This window comes from Muntiacus reevesi, chromosome 3 (assembly GCF_963930625.1).
Source record: "Muntiacus reevesi chromosome 3, mMunRee1.1, whole genome shotgun sequence".
Taxonomy (NCBI): domain Eukaryota; kingdom Metazoa; phylum Chordata; class Mammalia; order Artiodactyla; family Cervidae; genus Muntiacus; species Muntiacus reevesi.
In genome coordinates, this window is record NC_089251.1 from 118,156,806 (window position 1) to 118,178,710 (window position 21,905).

At 51.1% G+C, this 21,905-nt stretch overlaps 1 protein-coding gene across 6 annotated transcripts in view; it reads right to left on the reverse strand.

The window, feature by feature from the left end:
• Nucleotides 1–335: 335 nt before the first annotated feature.
• Nucleotides 336–21,905, reverse strand: part of ARMC9 (armadillo repeat containing 9) — a 175,838-nt gene continuing 154,268 nt past the window's right edge. For 3 of the 6 annotated variants that reach the window (XM_065930365.1, XM_065930362.1, XM_065930363.1), the window contains 4 exons: nt 19,884–20,020; nt 12,725–12,854; nt 2,973–3,145; nt 336–1,501 (listed from right to left, as the gene is read on the reverse strand). In XM_065930365.1, coding sequence (XP_065786437.1) covers nt 1,479–1,501; nt 2,973–3,145; nt 12,725–12,854; nt 19,884–20,020 — 463 coding nt within the window. In that variant the 3' untranslated portion in view covers nt 336–1,478. Of the gene's footprint in view, nt 1,502–2,972; nt 3,146–12,046; nt 12,196–12,724; nt 12,855–16,975; nt 17,014–19,883; nt 20,021–21,905 lie in introns of those variants that run through there. The other 3 variants (XM_065930364.1, XM_065930366.1, XM_065930367.1) reach the window with 3 other exon arrangements.

Below are 21,905 nucleotides of genomic sequence, written 5' to 3' on the forward strand. Positions count from 1 at the left end.
ATATTGAAAAACACAACATTGTCCTTTATTTATGTCCAGTGGGACCACCAAGATGATTCCCAAAAGGCCTGGCCAGGGCAGATGGACTGGCTGGGGGACAGCGTGCGTGCACACACACACACACACACACACACACACACACACAAACTCATACAGAGACACATACACAAGTGCCATCTCAATACTGATCATTTTATTTCAGTATTTCTGTTTTAGGCAAGGTCAGACCCTGCTACAGGCTTGGGTAACAGTGCTGACTCTGCAGGTGAAGGTTCTTTCTCTGTCCCAGTGTTGTGGAATCCGGAGTCGCAAAACACACCTTGGAGGACACTTAAGACAGTGGAGTACAGTTTATTACGCCAGCAGGTCCAAGGGTGAATCGGTTCCCGACAAGGACCCTGATGTTTCTGAGAAGCCCAGTTTTATACCCCCCACTACGTGACTGGTTAGGTGTTAGCAACCTCTCTGTTGCATGTGATTGAGTTTTACAACAAGTAGGTGCTAGGAAAACAAACAATTAAGGTTAAAGGAGGGAGGGTGGGGGGACAATGATTATACATCAAGAGGGGATGTCTCCATGGTTAATCTAACAGGGGCAGCCTGACTTCAGCTACAATCTCTGTTTGCCATCTGTAAGGAGGGAAGTCTCCAGGAGACCTGGTTTTCACTAGCGACCATTTCCTCACTCCTGGGCTTGGGTTCAGGCCCAGTTCACATCCTGTATTTAAGAAGGATGACAGGCTTCAAGATGGAGTCTCTCCTGCTTCCCTCACATGGGCCCCAACACTAGGATGTGGCCCTGATGTCACCCTTGGCAAGGAGGGAGCAACGGGCCTCCCCCAGCGGGGACCAGTCACCCTGCCGGGGGCACAGTTTCTGCTTGTGGTCTTAACGGACGGAGGGAGGGAAATGGCTTTAAACTGGTCAATGCTCTGAGCCCTTAGAACACATAGGAAGAAGCACAGGGCCGCTTTGGAACAGCCGTATTCCAGCCACAGAGGGAAACACCCCATACTCTTACCAGGTTTTAAGAGGAAGAAAATCCAAAGTCGGCGGCTCAGGCAGCCGATTTGAGAAGGCTCTAACCCCCTTCTGTTTCCTCATACTTGGTCTGGGTGAGGAGGACTGGTTTCCTCCAAGGTCGAGGGCCTGCCTCTGGCTGAGCTGTCTGGCCCCGGCTCCCTGAGATGGACGAGCTCCTGGCTGTGGCTCTGCTGTCCCCCACTGCACCCACCCCCAAGCTGGGTGCCGGCGGGGAGGGTGGGCAGGAAGGGCAGTGGCAGGACCCTCGGGAAGGGGCTATGGTGAGCCTGCTCCTGGACTCCTGGAGGGCTGTCCTCCTCAGCTCCTTGAGTCACCTGGTGGCGTGACGACAACCGTCTCGTCACATCTGTCATCTGCAGCTGCCGGCTGGCCGAGAGCAGGAAGCGGGCTGGTCACTGGGCAAAGGGATGGTAACCTTGGGGAAGAACCCATCCTCACTTCCTGGAAGATGGGCTGCCTGGAGAAGAAAAGTCAGGCAAGCTGCCAGCGCCAGGGTGGACTTGGGCACAGAGCCCCTCTCTGTCCCCACACAAGCCCTCCTTTCAACGGACCCTGTGCAAACTGAATGCAGAGTGCCTTCCTCCCGGGTCACCTGCTCTGTGGCCGGGAGGGCCTGACTCACTGGGGTGGCCATGCATTTTCCTGACAGGAAGCTCGGTGTGGGGACTCGGTGAGCCTTGCTGCCAGCATCTCCTGTGTTTGTGGAGGCCGAGGGGGCGGGTATCAGCTGCTCCCCACCCTGTGCGGCCAGCCAGCCGGGCAGCCCTGGGCACGGCTACTGTGGTTACTTCAGAGGGGGCGTCCAGCCTGGTGGCCGGGCAGCGCGCCGGGGAAGCCGGCCTGCCTCGCTTCTGGCCGCTCTCTCCCTGTACTTGCTGGCGTTTGCTCTGGGCCCGCGTGCAGAAGCACTGTGGTGGGGAGATGGGGCCGGGGCTCCGCTGTGAGTTTGCCAGCAGAGAGGCGCTGAGAGCAGGCGGAGGCCTGCCCACCCCTACGGGCTGCCCAGCCTTGGCCCATGAACCACGGTCCCAGCCCAAAGCTCCCCGGTTTGGCCAGAGCGCCCAGGGTCCTGTCAGGAAGGAGGGGGCGGCCAGGTCACAGGACTCACACATCCTGAGTGTGACTGATTTTCTGCCACTTGACGTCCTTTTGTTCGGTTTCTCTTTTGCTTTCCCTTATTTTTAGTAAAGCCCTATTAGAAAGTTCCAGGCTTGGGTTGAGGAGTGAAAGGGGTGTGTGTGTGGTCAACTGGTTGACTGGGAGGTGACAGAGAAGTGATTTTCATCAGGAGCAAAAGAGTGGGAGGGTGGTCCCAGGGATAGAGCGGGTTCCCTAGGGCCCACCCCACCCTCAGTCCCTCAGGGGGCCTCTCCACCCAGCTTGTGAGGAAGTACCTGCCTCTGTTTCCCACCAGAAGGTCAATTCTGGTTTCAGGGCTGACCTGTAAGCCCGCGGGCAGGGGGATCTTATCCCCGAGTGACTGTTTGGAAGGGTCTCACTCCGCCAGCTTGTGCATGAGCCGCTGAAGTGTGAAAGTCGCTCAGTTGTGTCCGACTCTTTGTGATCCCATAGACTATACAGTCCATGGAATTCTCCAGGCCAGAATACTGGAGTGAGTAGCCGTTCCCTTCTCCAGGGATCTTCCCAACCCAGGGATCAAACCCAGGTCTCCTGCATTGTAGGCAGATGCTTTACCAGCTGAGCCACCAGGGAAGCCCATGACCCGCTGAGGCCAAGGGCAATTTCTTAAACAGAAAGATGAGTGAAGAACAGGTTCCTGGGGCAAAGGAAGCAGGCAGCCAGGGCCCTGGTCTTGTGGGGAGGAGAGGTGGGGAGGAGAGGTGGGCCTTTCCCCTTGGTCTGGTGGCCACGGAAGGAGCACGAGTCAGATGGGGAAGCCCAATGCCCTCCCATGCAGGTTGACTTACTCTGCAGGCTTCTTGTGGAAGTCGTCGTGGAACTGGGACGACTGGCCTGCTTGGGGCCACACGAGGAGAACTGAGGGCCCAGAGCCGACGCCTTGACCTTGGGTGGGTTCATGTCCAGGATCTCCAGGGTGCGGGGGGCCCGGGGCTTGCAGGCGAAGCTTGATGTGAATCCCCTGGAACAAAACATCCAACCTAAAGTCACAGGAGGAAGAAGGAAGGACTCCCCCTCTGGCTCTAAGGGATGCCAGGCGGGCACCATCCTGGGCACCAGGGGGTGGGGTGGGGTAGAGAGGGCACCTGGTGGCATAAATCCTTGCATGTGGAGCTCACACTTTGGGGGAGGAGGGAGATGATGAGAGAGGTGATGAAGCAAGGGAGCAGAATAGGGAACCTGAGAGAGTATTATAGTGTCAGGTCGAGTGGTCAGGAAAGGTGTGTCTGGCTCCAGTTAGTTCCATGTCCCAGTCCCTGGAACCCTACATGACAACAGGAAATCAAGGCTGCAGGTGTGAGGTTTTCCTAGATTACTGGGATATCTGTAATCACAAGCGTCCTTAAGAGTGGGAGAGAGGCAGAGGAAGAAAGAGAAATAGGTGTGGCTGTGGAAAAAAAGATACAGATGCAATGCCACTGGCTTTGAGGATGGAGGAAGGGGCCACGAGGCTTTTTCAGGTGGTGCTGGTGGTAAAGAACCCGCCTGCCAATACAAGAGACGTAAAAGACGCTGGTTTGGTCCCTGGTTCGGGAAGATCCCCTGGAGGTGGGCATGGCAACCCACTCCGTTATTCTTGCCTGGAGAGTCCCATTAGACAGAGGAGCCTGGCGGGCTGCAGTCCATAGGGTCACGAAGAGTCAGACACAACTGAAGCGACTTTGCATACGCACGCAGGAAGGGGCCACAAGCCCAGGAGGGCAGGAGGCTTCTCGAAGCCAGAAGGGATAGAAAAGAGATTCCTCCCTAGACCTCTAGGGTGTAACCTGTCCTGTGGACACCTTGATTCCAGACCATGAAGACTCATGTGGGACTTCTAATCTACAGAACTGGAAAATAATAAATCCGTGCTTATTTAGTGACTAAATTTGTGCAATTGGAAGTTTATCACAGCAGCAGTTGGAAGCTAACTTTAGATGGGGTGACCAGGGAAGGCTGCAATGAGAAGATGACATTGAGCCCCCAAACAATCCTGTGAAGCAGGCATTACTACCCTATTTTCAGATGTCAAAACTGAGGCTCCAAGTTGTTCAAGTTTCCCAAGTTTACATACATAACAAGCAGGCAGTGAACCTGGTGGGATCTTATAGCCAGCCATTCTCCATATGCTCTCAGGACCCCAGCCCAGTGGGCCGGCTTCACAGAGACAAGAGGCCACGTCTTAGAGCCTGTTCCCTCCTTCCTACCAGCGCCCGCAGCCAACGCAGCTGGGGTTAGGGACGTGATTCCCCCACCCAGCCCTTTACTCCCTGGCTGTCACTGAAGTATAAACAAGCTCAATTTTTATTCCCATCTCGGCTTCTGTTGCTATTGTTGTTCCGTCGCTCCGTCGTGTCAGACTCTGTGACACCATGGATGGTAGCACGCCAGACTCCTCTGTCTTCCACCATCTCCTAGAGTTTGCTCGACCTGGGACCTTTGCTATCTATGTGTCCATTTTTCTGACACCTAACTCTGAAGACTGGAGTCCCAGGGGCTGTCACCCAGGACTGTGGTCACCACTGACTGAGCTGATGTAAGCGCCAGCTCAGCTCCCGGCAGGCAGCAGGGGCTCCCAGCCTGACCTCCTTTCAGTAGGTGGGCATCTCGGTCTGCAGGCTACATGCTGTGAGTGCGGAGCAGACATTGTGAGCTTGGCTAGTAAGGGGGGGGGTCTCCCCACCACATCCCCAGGACAGAGAGAGGCTGACCAACTGCAGGGCACCCAGTGGGCAGTGTGTGTGTGTGTGTGTGTGTGTGTGTGTGTGTGCGTGCGCGCGCGCATGTGTGTGTGTGTGTGTGTGTGTGTGTGTACACCGTGTTGGGGGCTGAAGCTGAGAGCTGTGGGAAGTGAAGGATCTGGTGGCAGGGAGGAGGGTGGTGGCCGTGGAATGGCCTGGATTCTCAGTCTTGCTCCGTTGCTTTCTAGCAGGTGAGGGAGAGTGAGCAATCTGCTGACATCTTGGGAGCCTCAGTTTCCCCATCTGTGAAATGGCTTCTGTAGGACAGCTCTGAAGGTTCAGTGAGGTGATGTCCCTGGGCCCAGCTGTGGTAAAGCGTCCCGTAAACAGGGGTGATGGTTCTGGGGAGTGAGACTCGGGAGGCAACTGTATAATTTTTTGATTCATTTCATTATGCCTCCCCACCTTATTTATTTTTTTTTTTTTACATTGAGAATCTATTACTTTAATAATCAGAAAAATAAAACTTAAATATTTGAAAAGTCTCCAAATTCAAATTTAGAAAAAGACTGGTGTAAAAAACTGCCTGTACTTTAGACAAGAAATCTTTCATACCTGGTTGAAAAGATAGAGATTTAGCCCTCTTACAATTTTTTAACTTTAATTTTTTTTTCTTTAAAAAGCAAATTAATTTTCATGTCATGTATAACACTGTCCTTCCAGGTGAACTGCCTCAGAGCAGCAATTTGGTCTAGTCCACCTTTGATATCCACTGTCCAGCACAGTTCTGAGCACACATGTGCTAAGCTGCTTCAGTCGTGTCGGACTCTTTGCAACCCCACGGACTGTAGCCCGCCAGGCTCCTCTGTCCATGGGGTTCTCCAGTCAAGAATACTGGAGTGGGTTACCATTCTTCCTCCAGGCGATCTTCCCGACCCTGAGCACACACCCACATGCATTATCAGTGAATGAAAGAAATGTAAAAAGTTAGGGTATATTGATCAGATGAGAGAGTATGCAATCATCATAAATAACTGCAGGGGCTACTCAGGCACGTGAGAGTGAATGGAGTGAGGCTCAGAACAGAGGAATAAAGCTGTTGTATAATATAGGGAGCTCAACTTGGTGCTCTGTGACAACCTAGAGGGGTGAGATGGGCGGTGGGAGGGAGGTTCAAGAGGGAGGGAACATATGCATCCTTAGAGCTGATTCACACTGTTGTACAGCAGAGACTAACATACCAATGTAGAGCAATTATCCTGCAATTAAAAATAAATCAAAAACAAAGGAAACACACAAACACACACCCCAAAATTCCAGAGCAATACAGCGTGCTCAGTTGCTAAGTCCTGTCTGACTCTGTGACCCTATGGACGCATGGCTCCCAGTAGTCCACCAGGCTCCCCTGTCCACTGGATACACCAGGCAAGAATTCTGGAATAGGTTGCTGTTTCTTCCTCCAGGGGATCTTTCCGACCCAGGGATCTAACCCACGTCTCCGCCATTGGCAGGAGGATTCTTTACCATGCAGCCACCTTGGAAGCCCTTGGAGCGATACAGAAAGTGAAAGTGAAAGTGGCTCAGTTGTATCCGACTCTTTGTGACCATGGTTCTCCAGGCCAGAATAGTGGAGTGGGTAGCCTTTCCCTTCTCCAGGGGATCTTCCCAAACCAGGGATTGAACCCAGGTCTCCTGAATTGCAGGTGAATTCTTTACCAGCTGAGCCACAAGGGAAGCCGAAGTGAGGAGCGATACAGAGCAGCATGTAAATCTGACTGCAAGTGTGTGAAAACAGGCATGCATTGCTGACACTTTTCTGAAACATACAATGAAGCTTTTCTAATTTTGAGATGTATATTCTTTTCTTTGTTTTTTTTGGCTGTGCCGCATGTCTTACAGGATCTCAGTTCTCTGTCCAGGAACTGAAACCAGACTACAGCAGTGAAAGCCCAGAATCCTAACCATTAGACCTCTAGGGAACTCCCTAATGTTGAAATTTGTTTCAACATATCATTGTTATGGTGGTAAAATACACATAACATAAAATCTTGATTGTTTTAAAATGCAGTCCCATTACACTTGCAGTTCAGTTCAGTTAAGTCGTGTCTGACTCTTTTTGACCCCGTGAACCACAGCATGCCAGGCCTCCCTGTCCATCACCAACTCCCGGAGTCCACCCAAACCCATGTCCATTGAGTCAGTGATGCCATCCAACCATCTCATTCTCTGTCGTCCCCTTTTCTTCCTGCCTTCAATCTTTCCCCAGCATCAGGGTCTTTTCAAATGAGTCAGTTCTTTGCATCAGGTGGACAAAGTATTGGAGTTTCAACTTTAACATCAGTCCTACCAATGAACACCCAGGACTGATCTCCTTTAGGATGGACTGGTTGGATCTCCTTGCAGTCCAAGGGACTCTCAAGAGTCTTCTCTAACACCACAGTCCAAAAGCATCAATTCTTTGGTGCTCAGCCTTCTTTATAGTCCAACTCTCACATTCATACATGATCACTGGAAAAACCATAGCTTTGACTAGATGGACCTTTGTTGACAAAGTAATGTCTCTGCTTTTTAATAGCTGTCTAGGTTGGTCATAACTTTCTTTCCAAGGAGTAAGCATCTTTTAATTTCATGGCTGCAATCACCATCTTCAGTGATTTTGGAGCCCAAAAAAATTAAGTCTGACACTGTTTCCACTCTTTCCCCATCTATTTGCCATGAAGTGATGGCACCAGATGCCATGATCTTAGTTTTCTGAATGTTGAGTTTTAAGCCAACTTTTTCACTCTCCTCTTCCACTTTCATCAAGAGGCTCTTTAGTTCTTCTTCTCTTTCTGCCATAAGGGTTGTGTCATCTATATATCTGAGGTTATTGATATTTCTCCTGGCAATCTTGATTCCAGCGTTTCTCATGATGTACTCTGCATATAAGTTAAATAAGCAGGGTGACAACATACAGCCTTGATGTACTCCTTTTCCTATTTGGAACCAATCTGTTGTTCCATGTCAGTTCTAACTGTTGTTTCCTGACCTGCATACAGGTTTCTCAAGAGACAGGTCAGTTGGTCTGGTATTCCCATCTCTTTCAGAATTTTCCACAGTTTATTGTGATTCACACAGTTAAAGACTTTGGCATAGTCAATAAAGCAGAAATACATGTTTTTCTGGAATTCTCTTGCTTTTTTGATGATCCATTACACTTTAAGAAGGAACAGTTGAGAGACCCTGGTAGACACTCCTCAGGTGAGCCCTGGGGCTGTTCCTGGCAGTGGTGATGGCAGAGTCAGCCGTGGGTTACCTGGGGATGTCCTCTCACACAAGGGGGCCAGATTTGGAGGAGTTAGCTGTGCAGGTTCAGGACGGCTTGGCCCACTTCACCCTGTGGGGCCTTAGAGCCAATGGGCAGCAAGGTCAAGTTGCAGAGTCTCAGGGATAGCTGAGGTGAGTTGGCAAGAAGTGAAGGGAGGGGATTTTCCTGGGGGTCCAGTGGTTAAGAATCTGCCTGCCAATGCAGGGAACATGGGTTCGATCCCTGGTCCAGGAAGATTCCACAAGTTTCAGGGCAGCTAAGTCCGTGGGCCACGACTAGAGAGAAGCCCGCACACTGCAATGAAAGATCCCACGTGCTGCAACTAGAACAAAGCACGACTGAATAAATACATAAAGAAAAGAAAAAAAGAAGTGAAGGGAGAGAAGAGTCAGGGCAGCAGAGCTGGGGATCTACCAACCTCCCCACTCAGGGCACCCAGGAGAGGGACCCATCCTTTTGGAGAGCCACATGGCGACTGAAAAGCCTACGTGTAGGTTAATTTTACGTGGCAGTGTCGTGGGGCCATGGCGCCCAGGTATCTGACCAAACACTGTCTGCATATTTTTGTGCAGGTGTCTCTGGACAAGGCAGACATTCCATGGGGGGGACGCTAAGTAAAGCAGCTTGCCCTCTAGAAAGCGACTGTGCCCCATCCACTCGCTCTTGGGTTCTGGACTTACCTCTGCAGCCACGTGAGTCAATTCCTTAATTAAATCTCTCTCCACACACACTTCCTGTTGGCTCTGTTTCTCTGGAGAATCCTGACTAATATACCTAAGAGCGGGCCTCCTCTTGGCCCTGGGGCATGACCTTTTTTTGACTGGGGTCGTGTTGTCGCTATGAAAGAACATCTCAGACAGAGCCTCCCTCTGACTGGTGCCTCCCTCTGGCACTGGGGAAAGTGGCCCTTGGCAGACACCAGGGAACCACCCCTTCAACTTGGCAGACCTCTCCCCTCCATAGGGTCCCCACCTGGGCGGCTGCAGGAGGTGGCTGTGTTGACTGAGGGTGCTGGCCACTGTCGCTGAACTCTGGGGGGTGGTGAGTTCGGGGCCCCCTGGAGAGGACGCTGCGGGAGGCAGGGAGGGATGGCTGTCGGAAGGGTCAGCTTGGCCCCTGAGTGGCCCCCTAGCCCTCTCAAGCCCCTGAATGGTGTGAGCTTATTAGTCTAGGCAGCCAGGAGCCAGAGCCAGGAAATGGCGATGGTCTGGCCAGGGATGCGGCCAGATTAGGGCAGAGCAGAAAGAGCACATGGGAAGTGCACATGGACGGCTATCGCCTCTGACTCAGGAATATGTGTTCGGCTGCAGGAACACACGGTTTTGGGTCCTAGAAAAGGGTGAAGGTCGATTGATATATTGGTAAATTGGGAAGCGCCCCCTCAAGGTAGGCGGTTACATATCAGAGAAGCCTGGCCAGCTTCTATGATCTCTGCTCGTCAATAGGAACATTGTGTTGCAAGCGAGTCACAATAAAAAGCTTCTGGAGATATTGAATCTTTACTTGTGTTTGGAATGCTGCTGAGTCATAATCCCAGAGCTGAGATTCCCAAGGCAGAACATCACCGTGTCCCTTCATTTCTTCGGAGGGAGATACCGTCTGCATTAAGATACGAATCAAAGTGCTCAGGGCTTGCTTAAGTGGACTCTGCTCATCAAAGTTCCTAACTAGCTTCTAACTTGGTCATTGCTGTGGAATTTCATCTGGACTGCAACAAAGTCCAGGGAGGAGAAGGGGGGCTGGGGAGAGAGCATGCCGAACGAAGGCAAATTTCACACATGGATGTTTGGTGAGGGTGCACACATGTCTGTATAAATAGTCAGGCTACCCCAATTTCCCTGACCTCCTGGTTCTTAGCCTGTAGTTTCTTTTAGCTCAATGCTGTCATATATCCTTTGGGAACAATGTGAGGAGGGAAAAGCATATATGGGACGTATATGTAAGGGCTTCCCTGGTGGCTAAGTGGTCAAGAATCTGCCTGCAATGCAGGAGATTCGAGTTTGATCCCCGGGTTGGGAAAATCCCCTGGAGAAGGAAATGGCAACCTGCTCCAGTATTCTTGCCTGGAAAATGCCATGAACAGAGGAACCTGGAGGGTTACCCCAGACCATGGGGTCACAATGAGTCGGACACAACACTAAACAACAACTACAGACATACATAAAATCTCATTCTTCCTTATTTTTTAAAAGCCACAAGGACAGGAATTTTGACAGTGTGCTTCCCATCTCAGGCTGGCACTGGTGGACGTCTGCAGGGCAGTGAGAGCTCTTACCAGGGGAGCCCACTCCCTCACCCACCCTCGGCCACACAGAGGGAATGTCCAGACAAATGCCCTCCTGGTCTGGCTGGGCTCCTTGGCATCTCCATGTGGATGACATGCCAATGCCGTGCAGAGCAGGGCCCCAGCAGATGGCAGGCAGCCAGTGGGCGGGCAAGGCCATGTCTGGGCAGCCCGGCCCCTCACCTTCCCGGAGGTGATGGCTGGAAACCAACCCTGTACATTCCAAGGTTGGGGGGGGTGGTCAGCCCTTCCAGGTCGGGACTGACAGATTTCCCTGGGAAAGTGCCTTGGTTCTCCTTGGGATAAATGCTTGTTTTCTTTGAAAAAGCATTTTCATAGTTTGGTTAACAGCTATTCAAAGCTAAGGACGGTAAGAGGCAGAGAGAAAAAGGAAAAGGAAGCCGTGGGCCGTGGGGAGGCCGTGGGCTGGTGGAGTCTGAACCTTTTCACTCCTGGCTTCCAGAAAGCCAATTTCACAGCAAGACCAGTTGCTGGAAGTCACTGGAGCTGCAATTATCTTTATGCCACCTCAAAGTCAGGGCTAAGCAATGTGGGCTATCATTTTGTCTACCAACGACCCACACCCAGGGCTTCAGGGCCTTCCTTCTCCCCACAAGCAAAGGCCCAACCCAGCCAACTCATCTTTTGGGGCCAGGGGCTGCCCTCCTTTACAGCCTGAGAGAGTGGAGCTGTCAAGCCAGAGAGCCACGCTCTCTTTTCTCCTAGGGATTCATCTAACATGTATTTCGAGCTCCTGCTCTGCGCCAGGAACATGGGGAACAAACACCCTACCCACGGCCCCTGTTTTTGAAGACAGTGGGCCCCTGTTTTTGAGGACAGCGGGCCCCTGTTTTTGAGGACAGCGGGAGACAGTCATGGAGCACATGACCACACAGCGGAACTCTGGCTCACCATCTTTGACACTCTCTGCCCCGTAGAGACATCCAGGACTGCCCTCCCGGTTCAGGTCCCAAGGTCCTTGCGGCTCATTCCTACACAGACCTGCCGCCCTTCTGCCCCGGAAGCAGGAAAGGAAGGTGCAAGGTCGCTGCCTGCCCCCAGAGGGGTGGGCTTTGGCAACCTCCCCGCCCCCTCCTCTCCATGACTTTCTCGCCAGGGGGTGCGGCCCTGCCGGGCCTTCTGCCTGTCCTCGGGGGGTCCTGATCCCTCCAAGGTGTCCAGCAGCTTCTAGAACTTGGCAGGAATTCCTGTTTCTGTGGGGTTTCCGTCAGTGGGAGACTGCAGGAAGGCAGGAAGTTCCCCAAGGGGAGGACCAGTGGGTTGGTTTCTCGGACTCCCCTGCATTGTGATGGGGGCCAGATCTGCAGGGGGTGGGTGGTTTCAGGCCTCGAGGGGCCTAGAATGCAGGCCTCCCACAGCCTCACCCAGCTCCACAGGGCCCCGCTGCTGGAGGAGTTGCAAGTCAGCTGTGACCACAGCGGAGGTGGGGGCTTGCTCACTGCAGACACAGTAACGGACGTCCCTCCCTGTTCTACGGAGAAAGTAGGGCACGGAAGGCCTGACCAGTCACCATGGCAAAATTGCTCTAATCAGAGACTCCAAGGGTGTCGTCATGATGCTCAGCATGACTCTCTAGAGCTGTGTTTTAGTGCAGGAGCGAGGTTCCTCTGTCTTGAAACTCTCAGCCTGTGGGGCCGAGCCAGAGGAAGTGGTGGGCGGCGGTCAGGAGACAGGTTGGGTCTGAGTCCAGGGCCAGGACCCTCCCCCAAGCAGGTTCCCTCAGATCTGAAAGAAGGGGCCTGTGAGATCATGAAAAAAAAAATTCTTTCGAAATTCTAAAGAATCCCTCCTCACCTATTGAGTGAGTGTGCTCATTTGACACAGAGGAACAGAAAACTTTTTTTTTCTTCCTGGGGGTCCAGCTTCTGTTTTAGGAAGCTGACATCTGAGCCAAACGCTTTTACTGACCTCGTTCCTCACCTTTCTCGCCTCCACAGCCCCCTCTCCAAAAGCGAACTGCTAAGAGAGGCCACTGACCTCAAATTACTTCTCATCACTCGCCCTCCCAAATGTGTTCAACCAGCAGTTCTTTTTTTTCCCCAGCAGTTCTTAAAACGAGCCCCTTGGGTGTGTTTGTAAGTTTTTCTCTCCTTCCGGCCTGACGACTAGTGATTCTCAGGAGGGCAGGTCCCTCCCTTTGGGCTCTGAGGTTGTCAGGCGAGCTGACCATACTCCCCTGAGGGTCTCAGAATTGCAGAAAGCTCCTTTGCCTCCATCATCAGAGGTTGGCCTCAGAGGAACCCTCCTGGGACACTGCTCCACGCCTACCTGGTGGTGTCTCCACTTTCCGGGGCCTGGGGCCCCCCTCGAGGCTGGCTTGGGGCCCCTGCTGAGGGAAGGCGAGGCTCTCCCTGACGTCCTGCTGGCGACCACTCTCCCGGCTTGGCATCAGTGGCGGCTGGGGGGAGTCAGGAGAGAGAGCTCAGCTGACCTCTGCTCTGGAAGCTCTTTGAAGATGCTCTTTACTGGGCTGGGCCCTGGAGCCAAGAAAAGCCTGGGGCCAGTCCCTCATGGCTCCCCGGCGCCTATGGATGGGGACTTGTTTACTTGTGCAGGTTGGGACCTTTCCAGACGACCACTTCGGGTACTTGTAACCTGAGGGTGCAGTGGGCACGCTCTGGCTGGAACACACGCACGCAGGGAAGATTGGACCCTCAGCCCTGTGGCCTGCCCCGTCCCCACCCCTGTCCCCACCTCTCGGGATAAGCCAACAAAACCTGGAATTGTCTCCTGGGTCCCCTGCTTGGCACAGATGCACAGGGGCCCAGAGGCAAACTGAAAAACTATTCATGTCTGTTTGAAATTCAACTTCAGCTGGGTGTCCTGTGTTTTCATTTGCCAAATCTGGCAAGCCCAGAGGTGGGGCTCTCTGAGCCGTCCCGGATCCTTCAGGCCTGAATCCCTGCCCTCCCACAAGAGCAGGAACCTCCCTAATACCTCCCAGCAAGGACCAGGCTGCCTGGGCCACCCCTAGATCATAGGGAATGACGGGAGAAGTCCTCGATGACACTGCTGAGGGTCCCTCCCAAGGGTCTGGGGACGGGCCTGTTCTGTACTTCAAATGACATGCACCCCTCTTTCTCCAGCTCAAAGGGGTCCATGTCACTGTCAGAGCAACACTGTGGCAGTCTGAATTCACTACGCCCTTACCCAAGCTCCTTTCAGCTCATTAAAAAAAAAAAAAGAATCTCTCTAGCAGCTTTGCAATGGCCTCAGCTTTATCTTAAATAATCTTCCCTACCTAAACAGACATTTCTCTAAAGAAGACATTCAGATGGTCAACAGGCACACGAAAAGCTCAACATCACCAATTATTAGAGAAATGCAAATCAAAACTACAGTGTGGTATCACCTCACACTGGTCAGAATGGCCATCATCAAAAAGTCTACAAATGACAGATGCTGGAGAGAGTGTGGAGAAAAGGGAACCCTCCTACACTGTTGGTGGGAATGCAAATTGGTACAACCACGATGGAAAACAGTATGGAGATTCCTCAAAAAACTAAAGATAGAGTTGCCATATGATCCAGCAATCTCACTCCTGGGCATATATCCAGACAAAACTATAATTCAAAAAGATACATTCATCGCTATGTTCATAGCAACATTATTTGCAATAGCCAAGACACAGAAACAACATAAATGTCTACCAACAGATGAATGGATAAAGATGTGGTACACGTATACAATGAGATACTACTCAGCCACAAAAAGGGACGAAACTGGACCATTTGCAGAGATGTGGATGGACCTAGAGACTATCATACAGAGTGAAGTAAGTCAGAAAGAGAAAAACAAATACCATATGATACCACTTGACATGTGGAATCTAAAATATGACACAAATGAACTGTTCTATAAAACAGAAACAGGCTCCTAGACATAGACTACAGACTTGCAGTTGACAAGGGGGAGAGGGATCGGGGAGGGGTGAATTGGGAGCTTGGGATTAGCAGATGTAAACTATTATACATAGGATGGATAAACATGATCCTACTACACGGCATAGGGAACTTTATTCAATATCCTGTGAGAAACCATAATGGAAAAGAATAGGAAAAAAGAATGTATATACATGTGTAACTGAATCACTTTGCTGCAAGAGTAGAAATTAACATAGCATTTTAAATCAAATATTAATTAATTAATTAATTAAGTTGCTTAGTCATGTCCAACTCTTTGTGACCCCATGAACCGCAGCACACCAGGCCTCTCTGTCCATCACCAACTCCCGAGTCCACCCAAACCCATGTCCATTAAAAACTATACTTTGGTTTAAAAATAAAAAGAATCCTCCCTGCAGGTTGCCTCAAACCTATGGCAAGGGGGCACAGCTTTGACTTCCAGATAACTCTCTTTTGACCCAAACAAGGACTCTGTTTCTGGTACGGAATTCTTGGGTGGCTTTATTTACAGCCCACACTGGGCAGTCTCTGGGCTTCTCTAATAGCTTGGTTGGTAAAGAATCCGCACGCAATGCAGGAGATCCCGGTTCGATCCCTGGGTTGGGAAGATCCCCTGTAGAAGGGAAAGGCTACCCACTCCAGTATTCTGGCCTGGAGAATTCCATGGACTGGATTGTCCATGGCGTCGCAAAGAGTCAGACACGACTGAGTGACTTTCACTCACTCACTCACTGGACAGTCTCCACCCAGAACTGTGACTGGAATCAGGATTTCAGCCTTCTCTGAGCTGTTCCTTAGTGGACAACTGGCCTGCTTGTCTGTGCTCTCTGCTGACTGGCCTTATAATAATGCTCAGGAGACCAGATTTGGGTGTATGAAATAATGGTTGAGTGGAACCACACACGAGAGCAGGGCTGCACATGGAAAACCCCATCAGGGTCAACAGTGTTCCAAGATGGCGCCCAGGGGTAGGCAGCTCTCCAGGATCATGAGCTTTCCCGGGCAGGTGGCGGCGGGGGACAGGTGCCAAAGGCCCCTGGTAGGAGGGAGAAGGAACTGAGCTGGGCTCTTCGGAGACCTTCTCGGGTCTTCTCAGGTTAGCCACCCCACCTGCTCCGCCTGCTTAGGCCACACTGCAGACTTTCAGAGCAACCCCTATGGACCCTGACGTCACCTCTCCCCTGCTCCCTGCCAAAAAAATATATCTCCATTGAAAGATATGGGAGCTGGGAGGAGGAGGGCAGCTGTGTGCATGCACCTGAAGTTTCCTGAGACAAACCACTGTTTCTCTGCCTCTTCACCCATTTCAAACAGGGCTGGCATTTTCCCTCAGGGTCCACTGACAGAACATGCGATTTTGATATCCCAGTCTTGGTGGATGGGGAAGGAAATGAGAATAACTTTCCTCAGGTCAATATCGTACAAGATACTGAGTCACATTCTTGGCTTTTCTTTTTTTTTTCTTTGGGAGCTATTTCCTTTTGGCTCTGTGGGGCTGAGTCCTTTGCTTAAAAATAATGTACTTTCTGGTCCCTCACAGAACTGATGGAGCCATGTAAGGATCCCACGGCCCCCTCGTTCCAAGTCCTGCCTCAGTGCTGACGAAACGCACAGCCGTGATGGGGGGCGTCCTGAACAAACTCGACGTTTGGGCCGGGGTGCTGGGACCCCACGGGTCTTGGGTGCGGTGTTAATTTCCAGCAGGGGTGAAGGTCATGTGTGAGGGAACCTGTTGGGGGGTTGGTGGCCGGGCGAGGCCAGAACGGGCTGGGGGGACAAGGTGAGCAGGTGCAGAGACCAGGGAGAAAGGGTTGGAGGAGCAGGACTGGACGGGCGGGAGGGTCAAGAGGAAGTCAGGTCAGCTCTCGCCGGGGAAGGAACGAAATGGGACAGTAAGGATCAGGAGCGTCCTGCCACATGCTGCTGTCTTCTTCTTCCCTCAACCGTGGTGCTTGGTCGGCGGAGACCAGATGCGGCCTCAGAACTAGCCTCAACACAGCATTTGAGCATATTGGCTGAAGCCGGTCTGCAACCGTCCCCTCAAGGAGGCTGAGTGAAAAGACGAAGATAAGGCGGTGGCCAGACCGGATGAAAAGCTCACAGAGGAGGCGAGGGCCTGGGGTGGTTGCGCTGGGCAAGGAAGGAAGAATAGAAGTCTACACCAGAAATGGAATCCACACTCATTAAATGACCCCAGGAGGGGGGAAGGATCAGGGGGAAGGGATAGTTAGGGAGTTTGGGATGCTCATGTATACACTGATGTAATTAAAATGGATAGCCAACAAGGACCTACTTACCATACAGCACATGGCACTCTGCTCGGTGTCATGTGGCAGCCGGGATGGGAGAGGAGTTGGGGGAGAATGGACACGTGTATATGTATGGCTGAGTACCCTCACTGTTTCCCTGCAACTTTCACAACATTGTTTGTTAATTGGCTATACGTGCTCAGTTGCTAAGCTCTCTGTGACTTCATGAGCTGTAGCCCGCCAGACTCCCTTGTCCATGGGATTTTCCAGGCGAGAATACTTGAGTGGGTTGCCATTTCCTCCTCCAGGGGATCTTCCTGACTCAGGGACGGAACCTGCATCTCCTGTGTCTCCTGCACGGGCAGGCTGATTCTTTACCACTGTGCCACCTGGGGAGCCCATCCTAATATGAAATAAAAAGTTAAAAAAATTTTTTAATAAATAAATGACCCCAGGAAAGCCAATAAGCTGGACCCTTGGCTTCTTCAAGGGGAGAACGTTTGTCCTATAAAAGGAGTTTGAAGGAGAACTAAGTAAGGCCTGAGGAAGAGAAAAGGCATGGGGATGGGTGTGTGCTCAGTTGTGTCTGATTCTTTGCGACCCCATGGACTGTAGCCCACCAGGCTCCTCTGCCCATGGAATTTTCCAGGCAAGAATACTGGAGTGGGTTGCCATTTCCTACTCCAGGGCACCTTCCTGACCCAGGGATCGAACCTGGGTCAATCCTAGGTACCACTAGCGATACCTGGGAAGCCTCTGCGGGTGGAGGAAGTGATTAATATGCCTGGTATCTGGCAGGGGGAGTGAGGATGGACTGGGGGTCAGTGTAGGGGAGTCCACTGAGGCAGGAGGGCAGCAGGTGGGCTCCCAGCCAGGCCTGAGTGAACGAGAGGTGGAGGATGGGACCTGAAAAGCATGGCCTCAGTGTTTAGAGTAGGCTCCTGGGTGCAGCAGCAGCTGCATGGCTCCAGGTGGCCCATCTAGAGGGGAAGGTGAGTAGCTGCTGCCTTCCCAGGGAGAAGCACCAGGAAGGGCTGGTGATGCCAGGGATGAGTGCCCTGGTGGGTGCCCACCGTTTTCATGCAAGGAACCAGAATTTGCCAGGGTCAAAAGCAAATGTTCTTGAAAATAACAATAATGTCTACATCACCAGCGACATCAGCCACCACTCAGCTTCCTCCATCCCCGACAACCTCCAGTGACTCTACCCTACAGGTAATACCACAACAAATCTTCCTAAAAGGTGAGGCCACACTTAGAATCAGTGCAAGACAGAGGGTCACCTTGGTGCAATTTGGGTAAAACAAGGATGTTACTGATAAATAAGTTAGCCTAAACGCAACTCTTTGGAATAGTGGTGCTGTGCTCAGTCATGTCCAACTCTTTGAGACCCCATGGACTGTAGCCTGCCAGGTTCCACTGTCCATGGGATTTTCCAGGCAAGAATACTGGAGCGATTATTTCCTATTCCATTTCCTATTTCCTATTTCAGGGCATCTTCCTGACCCAGGGATTGAACCTGCATCTCCTGTGTCTCCTGCATTGGCAGGCAGGTTCTTTACCTCTGCACCACTTGGGAAGACCAGGCCTATAGAATTTGAAATCATTTTTAACTCAATGGCATTAGGTCAAATTGGCAAAAATCATTAGACCACCTAAAACCTCCACCCTGGCAGCAGAAATCTCTCGGTAAATGATTGAGCTAACCATCTTTTAAAGAAGGCATATTAATGTTTGCAGCTCTAGAAAAACACATGTAAAATAATAAATGATCAAAGCTGGCAAAAAAAAAAACAAAAACCCAACCCTCTAAAACTGCTGTAATCAAGAGACCCTCTCCCAGGGTAACCAAACAGCCTGGTTTTCTTCTGACTCTGGGACAGGTCTACTGCTCTGAATCAGGGATCAGAAGCATTTGAATCCAATTCTGAGCATGTTATAAAAGCTCACAGATGTTTCTCATACTGGAATCTGACCTGATCTTCTTGTTGTTTTTCCTATTTGAATGGAGAAATTGGAGTCTTATCTGATCTGTTCATATCCTTTTAATTTCCTCTTGAAAATTAAAAAAAAAAAAACTTTGTACATTTCTAATTCAAAGCATATATATTTTTTCTAGCATCTAAAAAATACTTTTATTCCCCATCAGTCTCTGGTGAGCTCAACAAGAAGCTTCAAAATGTGTCTGGAGAGCTTCGCTGGTGGCTCAGTGGTAAAGAATCCGCCTGCCAATGCAGGAGACATAGGTTCGATCTCTGATCCAGGAAGATCCCACATGACACCTGAGAATCTAAGCCCATGTGCCACGGCTATTAAGCCTGTGCTCTGAAGCCCTGGTGGCTCAGATGATAAGGAATCCGCCCGCACTGTGGGAGACCTGGGTTCGATCCCTGGGTTGGGAAGATCCCTTAGAGGAGGGCATGGCAACCCAATCCAGTATTCTTGTGTGAAGAATCCTCATGGACAGAAGAGCCTGGCAGGCTACTTGGGGTCTCAAAGAGTTGGACACAACTGCTCGACTAAGCACACTAGAGTTGGGGAACCGCAACTACTGAAACCATGCGCTGCATCTACTGAAAACTGCACGCACTAGAGCCCGTGCTCTGCAACCAGAGAAGCCACTCCAATGAGAAGCCTATGCACTGCAATCAGAGAGTAGCCTCTACTCGCCGCAACTAGAGAAAAACCTGCGGAAGGTTTTTCAGGAAGGAAGACCTAGCACAGCCAAAAATAAATGAATAAAATTATTTTTAAAAATGTGTTTGAATCTCACACTAGCTTTTGCTCCTGGCTGCACATTTCTAACTCAGCTCAGCCTTCTACTGTGTGGCTGACCACCTCAGCAATAGAGTTTGGGGCACCAGAGTTTTGGTCAAAGATCTACGTTGTTCGGAGAGTTCTACTTCAAAATCTCACATTTAAACGTGGCTTCCCCAGTCAGAAATCTTGCTCAAATAGCTTGCAGAGGTGAGCACTGGATGCAGTGCTCTGATAGAAGGGAGTCTGGAGGAAAAGTCCATGGTCAGGTCTGGCTGTGGGGTCACAAGCCTGCGAGCCTCTGTGACATGGGGTAATGGTTGAGACCAGAGGGCTTTTCAAGAGCAGGTGTGAGGCTGAGGTCTTCCAGGGTTTGGAACTGCTGCAGTTTCATAAGATCCTAGGCATCACCAGGCCCAGAGCTGCCCCCAGTCCCAGAGTTGCCCCCTAGTCCCAGAGCTGCCCCCAGTTCTGGAGCTGCGCCCCCCCCCCCCCATATGCTGCCAGTTTTCTTACACGAAAAGGACAGGCAAGGCTCAGGAGCAGCAGGTTTGCCCCCCCTGCAGACTGGAGCGTGGGTGTTTGGCAGGGATGGGAGACAGCCATTTCTGGCATGCTGGGCCATCTGGGGAGAACTGGGATGATCTTCCAGCCTGGAGGAAAAAATGAAAAGCAGCAATCAATACAGACAGGAGATATCTGACTGCTGACTACTGTGTAGCATCACAAACAAACACAGGAAGTGGAAGCACCTGAATGCCGTTTGTTAAGCTAGTATTAGCAGATATTGGATGTCTTTAAGAAATAGGAAGTGCCCCTTGCCTCACTCATGTGAGCTCTTATACATTTTAAACATGGTTATTATTTTTCTAACACAGAGTTGGATCTTTTGGCTTTGGGTGACACAAGAACATAACATTTTTTTTTTTTTAAGAACATAACATTTCAACCAAACAATTTAATTAAAATATCAATCTTCTGGGCTTCCCTCCAAGGAGGAAGCAGATTAGTGCAGGGATGAAATCAGTCAGAAAAGATGGGATGTGTCATAGCCCTGACAACAAGAGTCACTAGGCACAGGAGTGGGGAAGAGCTTGTTCTCTGGAACACTATCTAACGGTGTGTGTAGTGTCTAACGCCGCCACCTGGGTCGGTGGAGACTGGTCCACCCAGCAGACATGCACTGGGCGCCTGCAAGAGATGGTGGCCTGGGCAAGCACATCAGAGAGAAGCAGGATACCTTCACAGCAGATCCCAGGAGGGTTCTGCAGTGTGCGCACACCAGCAGCGTACTCGCTCCCCATCTACGAGGAGACACGAGCCACCTGCTCGCAGCAAGGGCTTGGTGGGGACACACCATGGCAGGCCTGTCCCCGCTCTGCCCAGAGTGGTACCCCATGAAATGGCTGTTCTTGAATGTCAGTTCCAGCAGCAAAGATAAGCAGAGACCTAACTGCCCTATAGAGCATAAAAGCTTGTAAGTGTGAGTGTGTATGTATTTCTGTGTATATGTATGTGTGTATGTACCTGTGTATATGTATGTGTGTGTATATGTGTGTGTATGTACCTGTGTATGTGTGTGTATACATGTGTATATGTAGTTGTATGTATCAGTGTGTGTATGTTTCAGTGTATGTGTGTTTCGGTGTGTGTGTGTATGTGTGTGTGACTCAGTCGGTTCTGATCTCTGGGCTGGGGTTTGACAGGGGGCTGAAGAGGTAGCATTTCCCAGCAGAGGTAGCACCACGAACAAGTAAGATGAAGCAAGAGGAGGCAAAATGAAAGCATGTATTTATATTGCTTTGTTACAGAGAGATTTAGGGCACACAAAAAATGCAGGCAGGAGGGTACATAGTGTCCTGAGCAGCATGTGACTTTGAGGGTGGAGATGGACGGTGTCAATTAAGAAGGACTTGATTGGCCAGGGTTTGAGTAGATTTGGTCCTGAAATAGGGGTTCCCAGGTAGTTCAGAGGTAAAGAATCTGCCTGGCAATGCCGGAACCACAGGTTCAATCCCTGGGTCAGGAAGACTCCCTGGAGGAGGAAATGGCTACCTGCTCTAGTATTCTTTCCTGGGAAATCCCATGGACAGAGGAGCCTGGTGGGCTATAGTCCATGGAGTCACAAAGAGTCAGATATGACGGAGTGACTGAGCATGCATGCACTAAAGGAAATAGAAGATGCAGAAATGAAATTCCATGATGATGTGCTATAAGGATCACTGTGTCTGTGGTCCTGGAGGGCGGACTGTGGCCGGCAGAATGGTCTGGAGGTTCCGCCCAGGCTGGGGAGAAGGAGCTGGCTCAGGAGGGCAGAGATGAGGGGCCCGAGCCAGGAGAAGGGGTGGCTGGGCAAACTGGGGTGGGATCCTGGCTCTGTGTCTGGGAGTATTAACTCCATTCCCTGAAGCAGGGGGCTCAGAAGACAGGGCTCTTCATTTGGGAGGTACTGATCTGGGGGTGCTGCGGGGACACACGTAGCACTGGGGGCAAGAGTGGGCTGGAGTGGGAGATTTGGGCATCAGCAGCATGTAATGG